The sequence below is a fragment of the Hyposmocoma kahamanoa genome, unplaced genomic scaffold (genome assembly GCF_003589595.1).
Source record: "Hyposmocoma kahamanoa isolate Upper Pololo Valley unplaced genomic scaffold, ASM358959v1 65, whole genome shotgun sequence".
In the NCBI taxonomy this organism is placed as follows: domain Eukaryota; kingdom Metazoa; phylum Arthropoda; class Insecta; order Lepidoptera; family Cosmopterigidae; genus Hyposmocoma; species Hyposmocoma kahamanoa.
The window spans coordinates 11081276-11106345 of record NW_020653853.1 but is presented as its reverse complement, the minus strand read 5'-3'; the positions used below and the strand labels follow the sequence as shown (position 1 = coordinate 11106345).

Sequence of the window (25070 nt, the reverse complement as noted above, 5' to 3'; positions counted from 1 at the left end):
TGTGTGTGTGTGTGTGTGTGTGTGTGTGTGTGTGTGTGTGTGTGTGGATGTGTGTGTGTTTGTGTTTGTGTGCGTATAGTTGGCGGTGATTGTATGAGGTCCTACGATAAAATCTTGGGTTCAGTCGGGTTCAGTCGCACCCTCGAGCAAGTAACCACTCATTTAACTGCCTCCGTGGCCGAACAGTTACCATGCCGGACTGCCACGCAGAGGTCCCAGATTCGATTCCCGGACCGGGAGAAACATTTGTATGACCTACATTTATTTCTCTCGTGAGTTTGTGTGTAATGTGTGGTTGTCTATGTGTGTGTCCATGGCATCTGCGACACAGGGTTTCCCTAGTGCTTGTTGTTGTTGAGTGTGTGCGTTATTAATATTATTATTATATTATTATTGCACCTGGTTAACTAAGTTAACTAAGTGGAGTCATTTGCCTGTCAGGTATAAAAAAAAAAAAAAAGTTGGGGTGTTTTTTTTATTTTGTTTTTTCATTACATCTCATCTGATGGAAAGTGACGTAGCGTGGTCGAGGATGTAGCATGCACACTTGAATAATATCTATTCACTCTCGCCTTCAAAAGGTCCAAGTCTGCAGCACTAGCCGCTCGCCATACAAATGTGGAAGCGAAACGCTTCGTGCGAATCCGGGGCATATCCACAACATAGGGGTGGAACGTCTAGTCTCGTAATGATGGAAAGGGAAAGGTGGAATCAAATTATGCAATTCCATCGCACACTTTCCGTGATATATCCTGTAGAATACCGACAAGCTGGAAACTCTACGGCGGTGTTCAAGGCTCTGTAGCTTCGCTGCAGCAGTACTCCATACACGACCGAACTTGTGCTTGGTACAGGTGAAGCAACTGTCCCGGTGTGATGCCATGCTTCTTGGCTGCATTTTTGGCCACGGATTCAATGTAACTGCCGATGTTTAGATTGGACGACAGGTCCATTCCAAGTAGGTGAAGACGCCAGACCCTGTCAAAGGTTTAAGAAATATCCAAAGACAGTGTAAGTGCTTCACCTTGCTTTTCTGTAGCCTCGCTCCATATATGACAGGCATGTACAAGAAGATCCCCAGTTGATCGCCCTCGTCGGAATCCGTATTGGCGATCACGAAGGAGGTCGTTGTCTTCAAGGTGTGACAAGAGACGGTTGTTAAGTACACGTTTCATAGTCCTGCAGAGTATGGAAGTGACTGAGATAGGTCTATAGTTGATAGGGTCAGCTCTGCTGCCTTTTTTAGGCACTGGTTGCACATTTGCAAGCTTTCACGATCTGGGAACTACACCAGTCTTAAGCGAGAGGCGGTACAGGCATGTGAGAATAGGAGACAACTCAGGCGCACAGTTACGCAGGACTTATGCACTTAAGCACGTCTAGACTTCGCAGAGTTCTGAGTACCTCTTTTTGGCGTGTGCGAACTGGCGCCATAGTGCAGCCTGTCTGCGGTAAAGAAGGTGGTAGGTATCCTGCGGCATCCAGACGCGAACTCTCTGCAAAGAGTGAGGCGAAGAGATTCGCCTTCTCTTATGGGCAGCGAGTCGTCTGGCCTCAGCAGTGATAGTTATGAGTGGCTACTAAAGTTTTTTTCGACCGCTTTGGCCAGGGACTAAAAGGAGTTGCTGCCTGCTGAGAAAGAGGCAAGCTTGGCCCCTATGTGGCGCACATGGTCGAACTTGTAACACACTTTTGCTCTTCTTCTTCTACAGTCGAGCATCTGCCCAAACTTGGTACGTAGACTATTTTTCTGCTTCAGTACGACTACAGTCAGCGTTAAACCATGAACGAGTTTGAGGTCCATTGGGTACATCGAAGTATGGTATATAATACACTATGCCCAACCGCAAAACCTCAACTGAAGTAAAGCAAGCCTGACAGGGATAAAAATGGCGTATTTCGTTCCAACCTGTATCGCCACACCCGTCTCGTACCACTGTGGTCCTGATAGGGTGGGGAGTATACGGATACAGCTTTCATCAGACAGTGGTCAGAGGTATCCAATGGTGCATCCACAACCACCGAGTATCGGTCTGGATCAGTTGTTAGCAGTAGGTCCAAGCAATTAGCCGTATGAGACTCAACATCTGAGAACCTGCTACGTGGCTTTCTTGCTACTTGGGTCCCCAATTTCCTACGGTTGGCCAACGGTGCACCGTGATTCGGATACCGCTAGCCTCCAGAACCGAGTGCTCAGTGTGGCAGTACAAGCAGCTACTACTCGTCGTTGGACGCATTGCAACTCTTCAAACCCGACCTCCTAATGGCAACTCCCGAACACGAGCCGGAACACGAATACACCATTTGGCGACTCGAGTGCGTCGGGAGGGTGGTTACCAGCCACGGCCGAAGCCTACCACCGGTAGTTGTTGCTCTTTAGCACCACCCAGGTGTCACTTGTAGGGTCTTGAGGGTAAGCCTACGGTAGCGAGCAATATCAACCCCCAAAATGGTTAGGAGGAGTGTCTCGGAACTCGTGGTCGGCTTGTTAGACATTTCGTAGTTTAAAGATCTTTCACGGAATATAAGTAGTTGATGTAGTTGCCCGAGTTTGTGAATTGTGAATCCACCTTAACGCTTTGTGCAAATTCTGTGTAGTTATATCCATATCACTGGAATAGAATCCCAGCCTACGTCTAGTCCCCCGATGATGAAAGGGGGATTGCGGAATTATTTCATGCAATTCCATTGCGCACTTTCCGTAAAATATCCTACAGAATACAGATAAGCTGGGAACTTTACGGCGCAGTTCAAAGCATTATCTGCTTTACTACGCAGTAGATTACTATACCTTTTAAAAAAATATTGTCTAAAAAATAAATATTTTGACAACCTCCGTGGTCAAGTGGCTTGCACACCGGTTTTAATGGTGTCGCCACTACGAGGTCTCTGGTTCGACCTCGGCCGGTTCAATGTAGAAAAACTAACTTTTCTAGATTTTCGATTTCCATAACAAAAACTCTGGTTTGGATGTTACGATTATGCCATCTTTGGACTTCAGTTTTGCTGGCTGACTCTACCTAATAGACAAATCTATTGCAAATAGTTTGTAGCTCTAGTTTTTCTCAACCATCTCTGGTTAATACGTTGGATATTAAATCGACGCAGGTAAAAAGCATGGTAATTGTGTAAAATGTCGATCAACATAGCTTAGTATAATATGTTAATTGAATTGGTGATGGTAAACAGGGTGTCGTAATTAATTTCACTCATTTGTAGAGCCATCCTGTGAACTCGAAGTACCTACGCAGTGCGTAAATAAAGCTTGATTGTGATTTATTAAGCAGCTACCTTGACATATTAAGAGCACAATGAATGGGTCTTAATTTTTTTTAATGTAAATACATTTAAAATTCTAAAAACTCATTTAAAATTCTAAAGATTTCAAGACTGGTTGATTAGTATCACAGTATTACAAGATCTTCGTAGTCTTATAATAAGCAATACGAGTCATGCGCCTCCCCATCACGTATGCACTACGATTCGTACAGCTCTGAAGCCTGTCGCGTATCTAGTGATTACAATAAAACTTTAAAAAACAAAGATGACGACTTCTTTTTGTTTTATCGGAATTTGTTTTTAAAAATAATGTGTTCACTAATGACTGTTTGAAATATATCTTTGAAGTCTTTTGTGGTATTGTTCGAATGATAAAACGAGAAAATATTCTTGTATTAATACTATTTTATAATTATGCATTTTCAACGAGTTTAAAATATATTCCTTAATCACTGTGAAATGACACTTAAACTAGCAGTCTCGTTTGTATCGATATTATTGAGTGTATATAGTAAGCCGACGACGATATTATACAATAATGCAATAAATGATATAAATATATACAAGAACAGGTACGTAGGTAGGCATATACCTAACGGTTTATGGTGTAAACGTTTACATAATGTGAATGCTTACATTAGTAATACCTACAATGTATAATAGGCGTAAATGATGAAATATATAATTATAATTAAACGAAATAACAATGGGTTTTCTTCTGTAAAAATAACTAGAGGAATAAATAAATAATTGAGTTGGTGAGTTTTGGTAAAGTTAAAGTAAATGTATTTTGTCTACTCACGTTTTAACGCTGAGAGCAGTTTCTCTTCCATTTTTGGCAATTTTTTTTTTGTGTAATTGAGGCTGAGCGGTTAATAAAAAGTAAACTGTGAAATAACGTATGGTGGTAAGTTTTTTCTTAATATAAAAAAATATTACCATGAATTCTACTAAAATAAATGTGTCGGAAAAATGCAGTTTAACTTTCTAACACGCTCTAGTTTCGAATTTAATCACAATTGTTATTGTTATTTATTATAATATTCCGCGTGTGTAGGATATTGGATATACTCTAGCGGCTACAAATATTTGAATACTTGTAAATAATAATTGTATACCTTTTTTTATAAAAGTTTGTGGAATTACATCTATTTGCCAAGTTTTATTGTAATCGTTTAACGGAAGGTGAGTGAATTCCAATAAACCGGATTCATCCCCTAATTTACGTACGCCTAATGTACGCCACTCTTATGTATTTTCTTTTTCAAGCACACCGTGAAGTCAGAGAATGAACATGAGAGCTACAAAGGGCCCGAAACGTTGGTTTGTTTTAAAAAACAAATATACGTGATTTAGATCCGAAAAAGAAATTAAAGTTTCAATGAGTAAGAGCATTTGCACACTACGTCCGATTCGTGTCAAAGGTTCTACTCTCGATCTCCGTCCGACATCCGTCCGAAACAATTACTGTCAAATAAGTAATATTCGACAAAATTAAAAGAAAAATATCAAGTATGAAGCTTCATTCGCATCACGCGTCTTTTCATTTGGTCAAGTATTGCTTATTTGGCAGTAATTGTTTCGGATGGATGTCGGACGGAGATCGAGAGTAGACCCCCTAGTTGCGAATCCGAGAAATGATGGTTCGAAATGTCACAGGGATTATTTTATCTCTAGATGAACAAGCTATGTTCGAATTTTCTCGGATTCGAATTGGATTAAACCGATCTCTAAGGTGCAAAAGTGAATAAATCGAATACGAATCGGATGCTGTGCGCACACGCGCCAATAGTCGCAGAAACATACGAACTCGATTTAATAGATCAAATCGATGCATCCAATGAACACTGCTACAACTTTGTTTTTTATTTTTATTTTTATAAACATCCATATTAATTTACTTATATTATACCCTCCGAAATTTGTGAAAAAATAAAGAAACAAAATTCCCAAAAAAAAAAAGATAAAACGAATTGCGCCAAAAAAAGGAAACCAAAACAAAATAAAAACAGAACTGGTTCAAAAATTAAGTTGGCGTAGTGTTCATTGGAGGTATCGAAATGTTTATTAAATTATTTCAGTATTTTCTGATGTGTCAAGAAACAACAAATAATAAGTTTCTACGGTCAACTTGTGACATGCACTTTTTAAAATTTTCAGCAATAACTTCAAAATTTGGAAACCTGTTCAAAGACAAGATGAAGATAAATATATTGAAGAGCCCGTCCTAACAAGCAGTATGGAGGATATAATTAAAAGAAATCAAAAGCAACAATATAGAACAGGAGAGCCAATTGAAAAGAGAGAGAAAGAATGGGAGATAAATAAAGATTTTATTAAACGTGCAAATTTACATCCAACGACTGTACGTAATCCAAATACCATTAACCTTAACGAAGAGGACAGAAGAAGAATTGATGATTTTTTTCGTAAACGTAAACAGAGTGAAACATTGGATGGTTCTACCAACGATATGCCAGTTAATCTTGCCGTATATCTATCGTATATCAGTACGAAACCAATAATAACCTTTCAATCAAGTACATTGAATTCCGTTACTATTGTTAAGGAGTATGATCTAAGTACTTCCCAACCAATTCGTATAACATTACAACCAGAACATCCGGATGTGTTTAAGGTTAAAATAAAAACAGTTAATCGACTTCTTTCAGAACTTAAATCGCAGTTTGCTATTGAAGGAAATAAAATAAAACTGACAGACCTCGAAACTTTTCTTAATCACAGGGTTATTCCGTTGATAGAATCGAATAAGATGGATGATACGTTTGTGTTTTGAGAAATCATTACCACATAAAAAAATTGTTATAAGGAAATTGATGTCATAAAGTAAAGGAAATAATAAATGTCCCGAAAAACAAATGAAATGGCAGCGATTTGAAGCTAACTATAATACTAAGCTGCTTTAAAATGAGTAACTGAAAAATAAACACAGAATATACAATGACATTTAGGATATACATACGACAAAATTAATCATATTTTTGCTGCAGTAAATATGCTGCAATTAGCTTGTTCAAATTTCATTTCTTCGGAGAAAAACTTTATTTTCAAATAACAATTATTCCTGTGTGACAGGTATAAAAAAATACTTATAAATAAAAAAATAAACACTGATTCATAAATATCATTCACTTTTTAAATGCTCAATTGTAATGAAAACAACTACTACCGTTCTGCCAACGATGCTTCGTGCGAGCTTCGAACGCGGCGCCGTCTTAACAAATTTTATTTTTATTTTTTAAGCTGGCCACTCTACGGCGGTGTTCAAGGCTCTGCAGCTTCGCCTCCTGTAAGCCTCTTAGCACACTTGTCTATTGAATTCAAGGTGGCCAGTTGGTATTTAGCAGAGCCATCTCATAAATGGAGCAGCAGTACTCCATATACGATCGGACTTGTGCTAGGTACAACTGAAGCAACTGTTCTGTCCCGGTGTGAAGTAACGCCTCACCTTGGAAAGGATGCCAGGCTTCCTGGCTGCATTGTTTGCCTTAGATTCAATGTATCAGCCCAAGTTCAGATTCGACGACAGGTCCATTCCAAGTAGGTGAAGACGGTCGGCTATCGGTATGGATGTATCACGAAAATTCGGAGTCAGGTGAAAGGGACTCCGTTTAGTGGAGAAAAGACACGCCTGCGTTTTGGTAGCATTAAATTTGACAAGATGGGCATCGCCCCAATTGGAGATTGCCTTAAGTGTCAAATTCAAACGACTAACCATGGATTCTCGACAAGACTGGATTTCTTCTCCACTGACCCTTGCATTGGTCAAGTACTTGTCCACAACTGTGCTGTCATCAGCATACACAAAGGTACCTGGAATCAACATATCATTTATATGCAGCAGAAAGAGGGTTGCGGAGAGTACAGAACCCTGAGGAACTCTCTCGGGAAATCTATCGCCCGATATTCGGAAGAGTAGCCTTCTAAGAACACTCGAATCGAACGTTCATTCAATACATCCGAAATCCAATTGCAAAGGCTAGTGGGAAGCCCATAAGAGAGAAGCTTGCTTAAAAGGCTTGCGTACCAGACCCTGTCAAAGGCCTTAGAAATGTCTAAAGCCACTGCAATGGCTTCGCCATAAGTCGCTCCATAAGTGAGAGGCGTACACAAGAAGATCCCCAGTAGATCGCCCTCTTCGGAATTCGTACTGGCGATCACTGAGGAGATCGTTGTAGTCACTCTAAGGGCCTTCGATCCAAGAAGCTAAGGGTGATCCTACTGTTTTCACAACTTGAGTGATGTTCCTTTAGTAAATATTGAATTTAAAAGGAATACAATACACTTGCAAATCATTCGGAGTTATCCTATTTTGAGACCAACAATGTATAACAGTCGACACATTTCTGCAATAAATGAGTTTGTCACCACATTTAAAATAAGCCATAGTTTATTTTCTAACAAAGTAAGTTGCAACTACATAACAGGAAATAGATTAGCTTAATCTACTCGATTTCCATATTAATGTTCAAGTTTCAAAATAGATTCCCTTTTCTTTTTTTATTCTCATTTTATTTAATCAAAACAGAAACTATGCAAAGAAAAGTAACTTTTCACTGTTAAAATAATTCATGGAGGGAGTAATAAAAACATATTTATCAAGATAATAAAACACATTATATTGACTTTATAAATAAATAAAACTTAAATTAATTACTAAGCGTATTCTTACACTACAACCTTAAAAGGTATAAATTAAAAAAATAGTAGCAAAATGCAAATAGTTATAACTAATTACGATTATGACTCGAAAAACAAATGTTTCTCGGGTATTTGAAATCTACAAAACCATTTCTGCAACTCTACATGCTTCTAAACTACTGCAAAATTGAGTATGTACTATAATTTTTTTAATGATAAATGTATACAAAAATATTGCTAGCAAATTCTACAAAAATAGTAACCCTATAGTAAAGTTGCAGAAATAGATAAACGTAGGCCTATAAGCACAGCCCTAATTATAACATATTAAATATCTTCACATTTTCGGTTTTATTAAAAAATAATTGTCACATTTTGTTCGCTAAAACATGCTAACTAGTGATCTTTAATATAGAAAATAAGAATAGAATTGAAATACTAATTTTCTATACAAAAAGAATTGTAATAGTTATTAAAATTAATTGAATTATTGCATTGGAACATTATTGACTTTGTAAAACTTCGAGGTTTACAATGGTTTGCAAATTACTAATAATCTAAGGCGCACACATATGTACGCACACAAACAATATGCAAAACATATCTACTGGAATAAGATAAAAATCTCAAAGTCAGTCACAAAAGGAATTCGTACCTTTCGACATCAATCATCATAATAAAACAAAAGAAATCTTTCTTAAGCAATAGTGTTTAGATAATCAATATTAATTGCTTAAGGGCACTTTCAAATTGGACGCTTATAGAAGCGCTGCAGTGGTGCGACAGTGGCGCTGCGACTGCGCTTGTATTGTATGCAAATTAGTACGTTTCTACTCAACGCTTCTATAAGTGACCGAAGTCTATAAGCGTCTAATTTGAAGGCGCCCTAAGGGTAAACGCAAAATGGACCTAAAACTGCGAGAACCTTCTCGACAAGTAAATTAAGCATTTATTATTTTTTCATATTTCCCACTTCAAAGCAGCAAGCTTTATTACATTCATAGCATATCCGTTCACAGCTTACTCCGCCAAGCTCCTTTCACTCCATCCATTCGAATAAATAATTACAAAAAGTACTAAATAGACGAAACTATTCTGGGTAATTTTAATTTGTTTTTTTTTTTTAGTATCCTCAAGACGCTTTTATAAACATTAAGAATGTATATGGACAAGTAGTTTTACACTTAATGTAAGATACCCTAATATTGGAAAGGGTATAACAAAATTTAATTTTCATTACCCCTAATGGGATGCAAACACAAAGCTTCATTATGCATTTTCTCAAAGCAAGGCACAACGGCACAGGCACTGTTGTCGCATAATTGTTGCTTATATAACTTTATAACGCATGTTCTTGTTTATTATCATACTATCAATCACAATACGTTCGTCATAAGTACATAAAATCACTAACTCGTTTTAGGCTACTATGTACTGTACATTTCGTTATTTAAAAAGGTACAGTGAAGCGTTGGTTTTCATACTATAGTGTTTGGGATAAATATACATGGAAAGTATTAAGATACGCTAAGAAATATAAAAAAGTACACGATAAAATTATGAAATACTTCTACGTAAGCTTTTCAAGTATGTGTATTCAAAGGTACACTCTTTCTGTAACAATATTAGTAAAATATTTTTATTTAAATACGTCACGGTCGGGCTCATATGAAAAATCAGAGTTTCGATACAGAATTTCGGTATAAATTTTCCATGACACTGATAGACAACGGTACCTACAACAAAAAATTCGATGCTTGAAAATAAGATGAAGAAATCAGGGAAAAAAGTAACGCTACAAAAGTAATAGTTTCAAAAGAAAAATAAGATTGGTAATAAGAAAAAACGTTAAACAATGGCTTTTGTTGATCCGTTATAATACACCATAATTGCAATTTGGTTCATTTATAAAATACGAAAAAACAAACTCGCATTCAAACGAAAGATAACACAAAACGTTAAAAACAACAACATTCATTGGCTTCTGTACTTTTTAAAGTGTTTTACCGCGCAATAATGACCATCGCGCTGACAGCCATGATGGCGGAGTTGAAAATGATTTTGCTTGTATGTGCTGCAGCCATTGTTACCGACGGTATACCGTCGATGTTCTTGTAGTGACAAGATTTTTCGACGGTGTCGTTGTTTATGATCTCCGTGTAGTTCGGGAAAGTAATGATTTGAATAGGCTGAAACAGAAAAAAAAGAGAAATTACTACATAGTACCATGTTAATGTTGATAGTCACCAAATCGTACAGCGCCCACCTAGCGATCCAAGGAAGAACTAAAATTTAGTTGTTCTCCAACTGACTCACACTAATTGAAATATATTTAAAAGAAATAAATATTAAACTTTAATTAATAAGGTATTGGCTATGTTGTCATAATTACAGTATTTTGTCAACTTTCGGGTAATTTTAGATTGCATCTTTTATAAAAAATCCTGTCTTTATGAAATACAGCTTCTAAGTGTCATTTGTTATCAAATCTCTTCGTTATCAAAACCGTGTCCATACAAAGAATTTTGTAAAGACCGAAACAAGTGAAAATCACGAGGGCTGATGTCGGGCGATTATAGGGGATGAGAATACATATTCCAACCTGACTGCAGTAGTTTTTGACGGCTTTTAAAAATGTGTGTGGTTTGGTACTACTATGGTGAAATACGATACTTTTACGATTCAACAGTTCTGGGCGTTTTTCATAAATTAAATTCACCGGATTTATTTCAATTCAAATTAGCCGGCTGCCTATTCTTAAAATGTATAAAATGTTATGCGTAAAATGTGTAAAATGTCATATTTAAAAGGACCATAGACAATAACATTTTAAAAGAAAATGTTTTTTTTACTCTTATTTATTTAGGGACTTTGATCGTTATTGAACATGTCAGCCCCATTAGAAAAACAATACCCCAAGAAAACACTATTTTTATGTTTAAAGTTAGCTAGTGACTTTTAGCCAACATATTACTTCCTATTCTGGATACTGGTTCTTCAATGTTAACCTATGTATAAGTTGGATTCGGGCTGCTAAGTCTCATGAAATAGAGCGTATTCATGGTTGTATGGAATCTTCTTCGCCTCTATCCCATGTCTACTACTGTATATAGAGTATAACTTATGTTGTTGAAAACTCACTGCTCCCCAAGTATCATCGCGGTTTTTACAGAATGTCATGTGCATGCCCTTGTAGAATGAAATCTCGATCTTCTCAGTGAGCAGTGGCTCCGACCAAGGCATCTCGTTTAGATGGGCCATGAACGTTTTGTTGCGGAACTCCGGTGGTTCACGAATTATCAGCTCCTCTGGAAATGCAGGAAAAAAATTTTCAATTAAAAGACTGTTGTGAATGAATCTTTGAATTTTTTCTTTAGTGTACTTTCTCAAATATCACCTTTTCAAATATTGGTAAAACATACTTAGCATTATGAAATAAATTGTCATTGTAATTTCTATAAAGAATTTTCAATTAATTTATTTACAAATTCATTCATATATTTAAATAACGAAAAGTGTTTATTTAACTGTGCTACAAGAAGGTTGATATAACACCAGTTTTTTTTAACCCCGTCTACGTTTACTCCCCTAATGATGAAAAGAGGAAGGAAAATCGTGTAATTTCATCGCACATGGATGAAAATAAGATTTTATAAGATAATATTAAAACAAAAACTTACTCATTAATCCAACACCTTGATCGTCGCCCTGCATTGCACCTTCTTCAGGGTTTCTTCTCATTTCAGAGTCTAATTGCGAAGGTAGCAGATTGTCTAGATTTCTGAAACGTTCACAATAAATAACACCTTAAACTCTCGTACATTTTGAAATTATAGCTACGTAAACTAATTAAAATTATGGCAGTAAGATTAAGTAGTAAATATATACAAATTCTCTAAGAAAACTTAAACAATTGTTTACGTATTGCATACACACAGTGGCCTTTAATGACTGACAGATAAAGTGTTTCGTTGAAGTCAAAGAACGGAATTTCCTGTACTATGAATAACGATTAAATATAAAACTGTTTGACGACCTTTGTGGTCGAGTGGCTTGCACATCGGTTTTCACAGTGTCGCCATCTCTGAGGGCCCAGGTTTGATTCCTGGCCGGATTAATGTGGAAAACTAACTTTTCTATATTGTCTCCGGTTTTGGTTTCGATTTCCCTAATGCAAGCGTTTTAAATAGTTACTTATTTTGGGATAAAAAATGGATCAAAACATGCGATGTTGTCTAATATTTATCTAATATTATTTATTTACTACCAGAGCAACGGAATTCACTGAGGGGCACTTCCTAAAATACTCAGAATAGAGCCGATTTGGAAATGTCCCATATTGGTCCTACCGGGAATCGAACCCGGTACCTGTCCATAGGAACAGGCACTGTGCCAGACAGCTTCCACAGAGGAAAACGTTGGATCACCGAGGCAATAATATAATATAAGAAATATGTACAAAGATTCCCAACTTACCCATTAGATAGGAAAATGTTCTCAACTTGCAAAATGCTGAGACCGTAGAATTCTCTGACGCCGAAGGTTTCAAAAAATTCTTTAACAGGAGTCATGGAGTAGCACCCAGCGAGCTCCGTACGAGGGTAGTACAAAATGAATGAAAGGCACATTTCCTGAAAAAGAATACATTATTAGGTTTGTACTGTAGCGATAATGAACAGGTTGGTACTGTGAACAGTGATCATTTGTCATAGAAATTTGTTCGAATAGCATTCAAAGTAATTTAAATTAGGGACTGTTTATACACCCAAATCTATGTATCTTACATATAATATGTCGTAGTCTAAACGACAAACAGAGAGAGATTTGGACGACTAATAAGACAATTAATGTCAATTTTTTTTGTGTAAGAACAATTTTAATGCTTAATAATAATAATTTGTTCTGTTCTAAATAAAAATAAGAATTTGAAATTGAATTGAATTGAATTGAAATTTGCTTGTAATTTGAAATCAGAAAAACAAACCATTAGAAATAACACGAAGAAATGCAAAGGACTGACAATTTAAATTTTAATCCTTTCGTAATGCAGAATTTTAGGGTAAATTAGCTCGGCTAGTGGCAATACTAGAGGCGTTTTGTTCAAGGTCAAAGAATAGCGTGACAGCTTTTAGAACAAAGAATAGATTTTAGAATAGCTAGTACATACTATTCTTACCTGAGATGCGGAGTATCCACCCAATATGGGTTTCTCACGCGAAGTACTGTCGTAAGTACATTCTGTGATCAAAGTGTCTCCTTTGTAGAACTTCCTGCCGCCAGGAACGACACGAGATTGCTGGTACCTTGCGTCGTAGGAATTTTCCTGATAAATGTAAAATCACTTCGGAATAATTACAACAACCTTTCCTATCACGTCATTTGCATTTCTGTTTACCATCTACGAAAGCATGGATTCAATCAATACCTTGTATTACCCAGTACCAAACGTCTTGTTTAAGCAAACCCTTATCCCTATGCATAATATTCCTGATTTCTATTACTGCTGACGCCATCTAGTAACATCAAGCGGAAGTATTTAGTTTCTATTATGTGGCGACATCTAAGCGATATTTAAAGAACTATTGAACGAGTCCAAATTCTGAAGCATTTCAAGTTCCATGACACTACTACAGATGGCGTTAATAGCAACTTATTAAAAAGTGTATGTTTACCTCCGAGATCCTGGGTAATTCTTGGTTGCCCCTAACATGCTTCAAAGAAATCTTTCTCGCTGTTCCGTGAGCGTGGAGAAGAACAGACACGATGTTGATTCCTTCTTCTGGCATAGTCTGAAAAATGAAAAAGTTAGGTTAGAGTTAGTCTTTGTTTTGCTTTGATTGGCTTTTTCTGTTTTCTTTTGTTATATGAAGATACTAACACTGTTAGTACATTCCGGGCTGCAAATTCCGACTGTTTTGTATTGTCGTTGTTTAGGCGGGATAACGTGTAAGGCAGAAATTCCAATCCCGGCTCCGAGTAATGCTGCGTCATGGGCTCGTAGTGATGGGGTGTAGTGGATTCTTATTCCAGAGCTATCCAGCACTGAAAACAAATACATACGTGGTTGGAAACAATTATTTTTGATATTTTTGTTAGGATAAAATAAGTGCGCATTTAATTTTGAGCTCCATCTCACCTGATGGAAAATGACGATGAGGTCGACAATGGAACATGCACTCCTAAATAATGCCTATTCAGTTGGGCCTTGAAACTTCCCAAGTATAGTGCTCAGAGCATAAGTCAGCAGGTAAGGAATTCCATTTCATAGCCGTTTGCCACGTAAATGTGGAAGCGTAACGTTTCCATACATGATATAGAGGTGGAACTCTAGTCTACGTCTAGTCCCCGATGATGGAATGGCGGAATGAAACGATGAAATTCAATCGCAGGATTTATCATGGAGTGAGCGAGCATGATAAATCCTGCAGAATACCGATAAGCGGGCAACTTTACGGCAACGTCCCAGTTGTGCAGCTTCGCCTCTCCTAAATCCGAGTTATCTATAAGCCTCTTGGCACACTTTTTAACTGAATCCAAGGTGCGCAGTTGGTATTTAGCAGAGCCATCCTATAGTTGGCAGCAATTCTCCATACACAACCGTACTTGTGTTTGGTACAGTTGAAGCAATTGTCCTTAGAAAGGATGCCAAGCTTTCTGGCTGCATTTACATATACAATATTATGATGGACAATAATTAAAGTACAATATTAGTTGAATGAGACATCTATTTGTATAGGTGCAACAGAAAATAGTCAACGATAACAGGTCGTAGGTTCACTTGTTATTAACACTAGTTATTAATAAAATATAAACGGGGAAGAAAAAGAATATCGTGATAAAACTGCACGTGGAAGAAATTTCACAACCCTAGGATAACGTGTAAGTCCCTTTACGGTCCCATTAAATCCTAAGATCTGTGCCCGGCGGTGATAGATCCGGGAGACCGATGTACTGGCTGACAAATGACGTCCTCTTAGCGGCCTTTAGCTGCTTTGTAAATTTAAGATAGTTTAAAATAAATGTTAGATTGTAGTCAATTTTGTAAAGTGATCTTCTTTGATATTTGTCTCCTTTTTTCTTGTATATTTAAGATTTACTTTAATTTTAAGTCTTGTTGGACGCTTTGGTTCAGACAGTAAGTCCACAAGAACGTTTCCTTTATAAATAAATAAATAAAACAAAATAAATAAATAATGAATTGATTACGACGACGCGATGGTACAATTTCATTACATGATTGCACTCATTATAAAAATAAGGTTAACAAAAAAGTATATACGTGAGTATAATTATATTCAGTTCCATACAAAAACCTTTATGCGGAAATGGAAGATATTTTTTCCGATTTGTGTGTATTGCGCCATAACAAATTACCATTATAGGTAACATATCACACATGACAACGAACATATGTAGTATTATCACAAAAATTGCGTTATCTTATATTTTGCCTCAAATATGGCGTTATATGTATTTCATTCGTATACAGTTTAATTTCAAAGTAATACGGTTGTCCTACCACTTTGAAATTAAATTGTATACAAATGACGTACATATAAAGCAACTTTTGAGATCATATTATGTAAGTTGTCATGTGCGATTATACAACCAGAAATAGAGACTAAATGTCATTTAATTTTTTTGAAAACTATTCTGCCATATCATTACTGTGACAACTGCGCTCCGATTGGCTAGCCCGAGTTCGAAACAATTGACGGGTGTCGTCAATGGGTGTGGTCAACTGTTTCACTTCAAATCGACCAGTAACTTGAGTTTTGCTATAATGGAGGAAAATTGCAAAATTACTTATTTAATATTTAATTACCGATGAAATGTGATTCCGTTTGTTTTGTAATTAGATGTTTTGCTGTTTTTCCCATACCACCGAGATATTATCTTTATTACCATAAATACAGAATGTTTTTTGGAATATACGGAAACGTACATACATGTCAGTAGTTGGTCTGTCTATATTTCAGTACAAACGGGAGTTAATATTTATAAGAGCTGTATCGCTAATGTGTTACCAGGAATATATGGCCCTTATTTCGTCTCTATTTCTGGTTATATACTCGATGTGCGAGATATATAAATATATACGTAATTCCTTAAACGTCAACGACATACAAACATACCGCCCTATAGCTAACGCAACTACGTGAAATCGAATACCCTTAAAGTAATCCCTAGAGTGCATTCACATCACGTTTTTGTCCTTACCCCTTTTCACCCTTAATGACCTAATACCGTTTATTATTAAACGATGTCCCTTAAATGTTGAATAGCCAAAAGATTGCGTTACATGGTGAAACGTGACGTTTAAATGTTGCAAGTTAGTTATTAGTACGTTTTATAGCCGAAATTTAAAATTAGAAATAACAAACTGACAGCTACTCATGTCAATCTGCAAAATATTGTTGCCATCTTTATTGTATAGTGACATGTTTGGTTCAAGTTTCAATGAACTCGTAAAAAAAAGAATCATTAAGAAAGAAACGTTAAACACAGAGTTGCTAGGTTTTGCGCGATTGTTACACATTTGCCTTTCCCTAGCAGTTGCAGTACCACTCAGAGCTTTAAATCGCAAAGATCTTAGAACGTTTACACACGGCGACTATTAGAAACGATACAAATTTATCCGAATACATAAATAAGTAAATAAATAAAAATACTTTTTTGTTTTTTTTTTTATATAACACCAAGTGACGGGACGAACAAGTCGTGCTCCTGATGGTAAGCTTACACGTCTGTCCATAACAGTTGCAGTGCCACTCAGAGCTTTGAATTGCAAAAATCTGAGGGACACTACCACTGCGCCCGTCACCCTGAGACATTAGCTGACAAGTCCCGTGTGCTTGTAAATTCACCAGCATCATTAACATTCCAAACTGGAACGCAGTAAACGTTTACATTACTGCTTGGCGGAAAAAATAGGTAAGGTGGCAGTACTTCCCTGGAAGAACTCTTTCACAAAAAATACTGTTATTTACACTGAACATTTTATACTGCATCAATATAAGCACTACGGTACAAAGAAAAATAGTGATATTTTTGTATACGGTAATATTTCAGCACTGTCTATGAACGCGTTAAGAATAATATAACTGAATAGTTTATTTATTAAAAAAAAAATTATTTACCTTGATGACCTACTAAGGGAATCGGCTAAGTCTATCCTTTATTTCTATTACATCAAAAACTAGTAACCCACTAAATGTCAGTTTACTGTCTTTAACGAACAATCCGACAAATCACAGCATCATCGCTTAAAGGCTTTCTTAAATTTAAACCAAAAAATGTTGGGATTCCAATTATTTCCGAATCCGAGAAAGGACAGTCCGAAATGTTAAAGGGATCATTTAATCTCTTGATATACAAACGATATTCGTTTTTTCTTGGATTCGGATCGGACTTAGTGCACAAGCGAAATCCGAAGTAGTTCGAGATTTCTAGATTTATATAGTCTCGGATCAGGGGGTCTACTCTCGATCTCCGTCCGAAACAATTACTGCCAAATAAGCAATACTTGACCAAATGAAAAGACGCGTGATGCGAATGAAGCTTCATACATTTCGATACCTCCAATGAACACTACGCCAACTTAATTTTTGAACCAGTTCTGTTTTTATTTTGTTTTGGTTTCCTTTTTTTCGCGCAATTCGTTTTTTCTTTTTTTTGAGGATTTTGTTTCTTTATTTTTTCACAAATTTCGGAGGGTATAATATAAGTAAATTAATATGGATGTTTATAAAAATAAAAATAAAAAACAAAGTTGTAGCAGTGTTCATTGGATGCATCGATTTGATCTATTAAATCGAGTTCGTATGTTTCTGCGACTATTGGCGCGTGTGCGCACAGCATCCGATTCGTATTCGATTTATTCACTTTTGCACCTTAGAGATCGGATTTATCCAATTCGAATCCGAGAAAATTCGAACATAGCTTGTTCATCTAGAGATAAAATAATTCCTGTGACATTTCGAACCATCATTTCTCGGATTCGCAACTGGGGGTCTACTCTCGATCTCCGTCCGAGATCCATCCGAAACAATTACTGCCAAATAAGCAATACGATAATGCGAATGAAGCATTTAATATCATACTTGATATTAAAAGAAAAATATCAAGTATGAAACTTGATATTTTTCTTTTAATTTTGTCGAATATTACTTATTTGACAGTAATTGTTTCGGACGGATGTCGGACGGAGATCGAGAGTAGCCCCCCCAGGTACGAATACGAATCGCATGCATTGCGCAATCGCTCTGAAAGACACTTTAGCGTGTGCAAAATTAGACATAAAGCGTATGTAATAAGTTAGAATTCACGATATTTTTTTTCAGTTTCCGGTATCAAAAAATTTTACTTTTAATTGTAAATTCTGTCTTATTTACATGTATTTTGTGGTAAATTTTCACGTCTTGAAACGCTAATAAATAAAAGGTTATTTATTTCGATTACTACCTTAACTCATTAATATTCAAAAATATTGAAAAATAAGACATCATATTATTTATTATCAGATTCTGTCAGAATTTTTGAATACCATTGCGCACCAGGAGGTAAATTATATCTACAGCAGCCAAATTAACATATACAACGAAATCTAATTAAAAGTTTCAAGTAGGAAGTACGCCTTCAGTTCGGATCTAGGACGTGGTTTATTCGCCCTAGTTTCGGATTGATGGGTTGTGGCCTAAAATTCTGTGTTGGCATAAACACCAACCTCGTGTTTGTACTTTTAAAAAAGAAGAACCATGATATTCGTTAACAAAAAACCAAAAACAAAAACACAAACAGATCTGCAACAAACATATGTATAGAGAAATTCGTAACTCTGCTGGTTCGTTTACGGTATGCGGATCGAAGGAATTTTTATGTGTTCGGCCTTTCTATTAATAATAACAAATATGAAGCAATTTAAATTTCCTCACCTTCATGTAAAGCTTGGTTGTCGTAATGAACCTCGAGCATATAGTAGGAGACGCCTGCCTTCTCACCCAGCGGAATGCCCACGTTTTCAGGCAGGAATTCGCCTGAAATTCGGTAGTTCATTAATTAACGCATGAGGATTAAAGACGTTAATGGATTTTCTACAGTAACGAAGACAAGTATTGAAAATGACTTCATGTTTCGCTTATTTTTGACAAGTAGAAAATGAACGAATTAATGAATAAAATTTTGTATATGTTGGCGATTACACTGTTTTTTACCTCATTGTCTATTATTTTTGCTTGTTAGTGGAAATTCGTAAATGCCATTGAATTACTCATATGTAAGTATACTATAATTGCATTATTCGTTCATGAATTGTCCTAAAATGTATAATAAATTAATTAATGACAACCTTCGTTATCGATTGGCTTGCACATCGGTTTTCAAGCTATCGCCATTTCTGAGGTGCCGGGTTTGATCCCCGGCCGGGTCAACGTAGAAAAAGTAACTTTTCTATATTGTCCAGGTCTGGGTGTTTAAGGTACTATCGTTGTTTTGCGATTTCCATAACATGTGCTTTACTTATTTACTTTGGGAACAGAGCAACGATGTACCTGTGTGATGCGACGAATTAAAAATTACAATATCAACACAATAATAGTTAATGATCGTATGTTAGAATAAGTATAACAGGCGGCCAAATTGCTCAATAGTAATTTTATTGCAGAAAATATCAGCGTAGAAAATTAGGAGATAGTAAATGTTAGATATGATTCGTTTGACACTGTTATTTTGTAGCAATCAATGTTCTACTATTATCAAATGACACTTTAAAGTTGAAATAGTTAGATATACTCTACATACATTTACATTTATTCATATTTTCTGGTAACTTAACGATATAACATTTAACTGCCTTCATGGCCGAACGATATACCATGCCGGACTGCCACGCAGGGGTCCCAGGTTCGATTCCCGGGCCGGGAGAAATATTTGTATGGCCTACATTTATTTCTCTCGTGAGTTTGAGTGTAATTTGTGGTTGTCTATGTGTGTGTCCATGGCACCCGCGACACAGGGTTTCCCTAGTGAGGGGCTATGTTGAGTGTGTGCGTTATTATTATTATTTTAACAATAACGTCCTAGATTTACATTTGTGACATTTGAAAACTTTTTAATCTAAAATACAATAGAGATCTCTTTTAGAGATAACCACCTTTGGTCAGCTTTTATTCATTTAATATTTCTGTTATATTTATTTGCTGCGATGAAAAATACACAGGTTTAAATCAAATCCAGAACAATCAATTAGGTTGAAAAGTTTATAAGAACGTTAACTATTAATAATATATGACATACAAGGTTATAAACCAAACCGAGTACCAGTAGGTAAAGTACAAAATGACATAATTATTTTATTACTTATATACACACGGCAGCACATCCAGCTACACATTGACGGATCTCGTTGCGTGGCAATATTCGAATAAAAATGTAGTTTGATGTGCTTTTTTGACTGTACCTAAGTACAAGTTTCCATGTTCCTCCCTGTTTAACAATGGCTATTCCACTACTAAGTTTTTATCTATGGTAGATATTTTAAAAAGGAATTGGAATTGTACAAGTGCAATGGCACATTACGTAATGTGCCAGACACTCACACCTAATTGCCTTGTCTCAAACTAGGGAATTCCCTGTACTGTAAGTACCAGTTTGACGGAATTCACTCTGGGGCATTACCCAGAACACCCAGACCAGAACCAATTTAGAAAAGTTAATACCCCAAATTGGTTCTACCGGGAATCGATCCCGGGACCTCCACATCGCGCACTCACAGTGCAAACCTTTGCACGGTCCCCAAATGTTAAATTATATAACTTTCTATGTATATTATATCTAATATTTCGCCTGAAAGATTTGGATGGTCCAAGGGCACGAAGTAAAAAAAGCCAAATAAATTTCACTCTGAAAGAGTTGGTCTTGTCAAAGTAAAAATAAGCCAGATTAATATTTAAAATAGGAAAATAACAACCCACAAATGTCTCGAAGGACATTTTTGTCTGTTGTAACGGTACTGAGAGGGTCAGGGTGGGGTGACCTTAGACAACTGTCGACAGATATTTCCGTCGGGCTGTAATGTACACCATTTCGTACATTTGTCGCTAAAAGCGTTGAAAACAGAATCACATATTCACAGACGACGTAAAGTGAGTCCACACGTCGCGTCTCCACAATTTACGAGTACTCTAAACGCAATCCGCGCCGGAAATTGCTCCTACATGTTTATTTTAGATCGTATATGTATGTATATTCCTTGATGTTCACATTTAGCACATGTTATCAGACATTTTTTTTATTTTTATAATTTTAAATATATTTGTTCTTTTTCTACAGACGACATGAGAAGAAAAAAATTTAGGTAGGTATAACTATTTATTTAGGGTAAACACACACTCATCGACGATAAGCCACGATTTATCCACATAAATCCTACGATTTGTACGTTATGCCTTTCACATATTTTCATTGTATATCGACACTAAAATTGCAGAAACGATATTAAAGGAAGGCTGGAGAAGGGTTAGTATCACAAAAAGTTAATATTTCAAAAATGCTGGAATAGTTAACATGGACATTAACCTACTTTAACATTTCAAAATGTCTATAATTAGAAGAGCAGGAAACAATAGAATTGTCAAATTACCTTTCGACCCGACTGCCCAAGCGGCGATGGGTGTCACACAAGCGGACCATTCGCTAGGTTTTTTGGGGCCAAAACTGCCGTCGCCTTCGGCCCACTCGTTCCACTGTTTATCGGGGTCTTCCGCACATTCGTATAGCACCATGTGGTGGACTGGCGAGGCTGTATTCTGCTCTATAATTGGACGTCCGTTTCTAATTGGTCGACTATCAATTAAGGGTTGGTAGCCAACGATGTGATGTTTTCTTTGAAGATCGGGCGCTTTGAAGATCTTACACCAGAAGAGCGTTGCCATATCATGCGGGATAGTAAGCTGATAAAAAAAAACATGTTTGTGAAATAAATGTTGCCCTTTATAACCTCTATGTTAAGCAGTGTGGGGTAGTGTTGGTAACAATACATTTCTGAGACTCTCAAAAGAGTATTTTAGAGAATTTCTAGTTCAAAGATAACTAAACTGTAGACGTTAGCTATCTTTGAACTTCGCAGAACTAACTGAATGTGTATATTTAGTCTAGCTTTCTATGTTATGCTTACTCTATAATTTATATTTGCTTTCGTGGATCTAGGTATGTGTATGTAATGTATGAAAACAACTTTGGTTATATTAATTGATATATCGAACGTCAGCATACGTGTCCAAGTCATGGGTCTCTAAAATAGAAAAAAGTCCTTAATAAAGAAGAAAAAAGAAGAACTAAGGAGAAAGAATAGGACACAGGCCACCAAGCCAGGTTTCAGAAGTTCGCACGTCTTTTAAGAACTATAAGAACCTTCGCCGACCTGAAACTCCATTGTGATGTTTTCCTTCATGTAAAAAGCGATTATTAGACATAAGTTTCAATAAACTACACATGATTCGAAATTATTCTTGTTTAGGCTTGGTTTAGGCTTCTACAAGCCTAAACAAGTTCCTGTAATCGAGGACGATATTTGAATCTGTTTTGAACTATCCCTCCTGTTCCTACTATATCAGCCCGAAGACAACAATGTGAGCACTCTCTATGTAACCGAACTTTGATCCTATATTGGATACAACCCAAACAATCACATGACTTTCAATACATACCATCTATAAATTAATGTTAGGGTCGTGGTATGTCAATTCCAGTGAAATTGTATAGTTTCAAAATTATAAGGGCTCGGAACTTTGTAATTTTCAACCGTAAGACTCAACTTTATGCCCAATTTCTCCCAAGCTAAATCAATAACCCAATCCTAAATGTTTGGCATTATAATGTTCGTGAATTAAATCCGGTGGAAGACGTAGTGTTTTGCCGCTAAAGTTCAACCTTATTTTAAAATGTTCCTCGTATAATAATATCACGTAACTATAAGATACTACATGGTGTAGCTGTCCTGATTCAATAAAGATTTTTATTATTGTTTCTCTAAGCCGATGATTCCCAAAGTGGTGTTTATCGACTCCCAGGGATCTACTCGAACCTGAATGGCAACGAAATAAATAATTGTGGGAAATGAGATGTAAACAGGGGTCCATAAGAGTGGACCCCGTTTAGGGAGGTCGTGGCCAAATAATAGTGAACATAAATATCTGTATAGCACCTACGTATTTTTAAGTTTCTCACTCTCCAGTTAAATGTTTCTAAGTGAGTAACACTGTATCAGCTGACAAAGTCACATCTCGTATATCTCGTATATATATATGAGTATCCAGCTAAGATATATGTATAGGTACGTCTCATATCAAATGCAATTAATATCATAGATTGGAACTACTGTGTGTAATTTAGTAGCGGAAACCAGGTGACAGGCGTGATGACTAGAATAAGTTATGTCACGGGCGAACGCACACTAAGGTTTATAAAGGCTGTTCTAAAAGAGTCCAATAATGCTATGTACCTAACATGAAAATATCCTTCCACGTCTTGGCGTATCGACTGCGAATCAAAATTATTTGGCCCAGTGTTCCAGTAATTCACTCCTGAATACGAAGTTCTGACACCTGTAGTGAACTATGACCAGAGTTAAAAACTTTTCTCGTCTGTACATAAAAATCTGACGTCGTTGCTAAGAAAGAGTATGAACAGTCAAATTTGTTATTCCCATAACCATTTTATTTCCGGCTAAACATATAAATAACCAGGGTTATATTTAGTGGCCCGTGTGCTATATAATGCCGGGGCACTCTAACAGCCCATCTTACGTTTTACTATACAAACAGTTACCGAGAAATCCTCGACTCTTAGAGCAAATAATTATACGATAATCTACCTATACACGCATCTAAAAGATAGCCCTAGAAATACATTTCACTCTACGTTATGCTTAATACCACACATATTGCAGAGAAACTTGTTATCAATTACATTGTAAAGAAGGAACATAATTTCCTGCTACTGAATCCTGAATCTGTAATACTGAAATACTGAATCTTTTTCTTTCTTTCTTGACATTTAAGATTTAAATTCAACTCTAAGCCGCTTACGATAAGAACGGATCACAGACCAAAGTATCAAGTTTGATGTGGTCTTGACTGTACAAGTGTAAAGATACATTACTAAATTTATAAAAGAAACAACAAAAAAAGAATCATTGTTTTGATTTGGTTTGGTTTGGTTACCTACATTCGTTAAGCGGACGTCCCAATGCCAAAGCGGTATAGAGTCAGGCTTCGATACTGGCAGCAGGAGCCTCAATGGTCTGGATCCGCTTTGAACGTGGGTAGGCAGCTCTCCATCGGAACCATCTGGTCCTAAAGCCCATAGTACTTGGACTGTGTCATCCTGTAATGATAAAGAATACTGATAAGTAGGTCAATTCTCATTAATTATCAAATAACATTCAACACGTCTGAGCGCTTTATCACCTATTTCGTATTTCTCCATTGACCTCTCACAATGGCATTTGTAAAACTAAGGAACTGATCGAAAAGTAGGCAACTATGTAAATAATTTAGTAGCAGTAGAGCTCCTTGTGAAAGAGTTCGTCCTGGGAAATACTGCCACCTTACTTATTTCTGCAGCCAAGCAGTCATGTGAGTTTTGTAGGTGTGCTGGTGATGGGATTTTTCAACCTATATCCCAGGGTGACGACAGAGCGTCACAGTAACTGTTATCGACTGACGTGTCCCTTACAACCAGGCGCATGTCTTGTTCATCCCATTACATATTATAATAAAAAAAAAACAACAGTACCATTTGGTTGCTTTTAGTGTGATTAAGTTATATGAATATTTAATTAGAAATCCAAAGCATTTTACTTATTACATTTATTTACTTGAGGTGGTACACGGTCATTCTTTCACACAAAAGTGTTTCCTCAAACGAATTCGTCCTAACTTTGCAGTTACCTAACAAAATAGCTATAGTTACCTAATACTATTGTATTATGATCAATTCTAGTATCCGACTTGCGCAAATATACAATTGTAACAAAATCACAATGTACGTACAACAATATGAACAAAGTTCAATTGCACACCGCTTTTATTAATTTATATTCCGTAAATATCTTCCGTAGACGAGTGGCA

General features: G+C 36.4%; 1 protein-coding gene across 1 annotated transcript in view; it reads right to left on the bottom strand.

Moving 5' to 3' along the window:
* Positions 1-9060: 9060 nt before the first annotated feature.
* Positions 9061-25070, bottom strand: part of LOC113231233 (MOXD1 homolog 1-like) — a 58633-nt gene continuing 42623 nt past the window's right edge. Inside the window, exons 4-13 of the mRNA XM_026465458.1 lie at positions 24166-24324; positions 21581-21890; positions 18876-18977; positions 13820-13983; positions 13614-13730; positions 13118-13264; positions 12418-12572; positions 11622-11722; positions 11083-11249; positions 9061-10130 (exon numbers count right to left, since the gene is read on the bottom strand). Of these exons, the coding sequence (XP_026321243.1) occupies positions 9945-10130; positions 11083-11249; positions 11622-11722; positions 12418-12572; positions 13118-13264; positions 13614-13730; positions 13820-13983; positions 18876-18977; positions 21581-21890; positions 24166-24324 (1608 nt within the window). The 3' untranslated portion in view covers positions 9061-9944. The remainder of the gene's footprint in view (positions 10131-11082; positions 11250-11621; positions 11723-12417; positions 12573-13117; positions 13265-13613; positions 13731-13819; positions 13984-18875; positions 18978-21580; positions 21891-24165; positions 24325-25070) is intronic.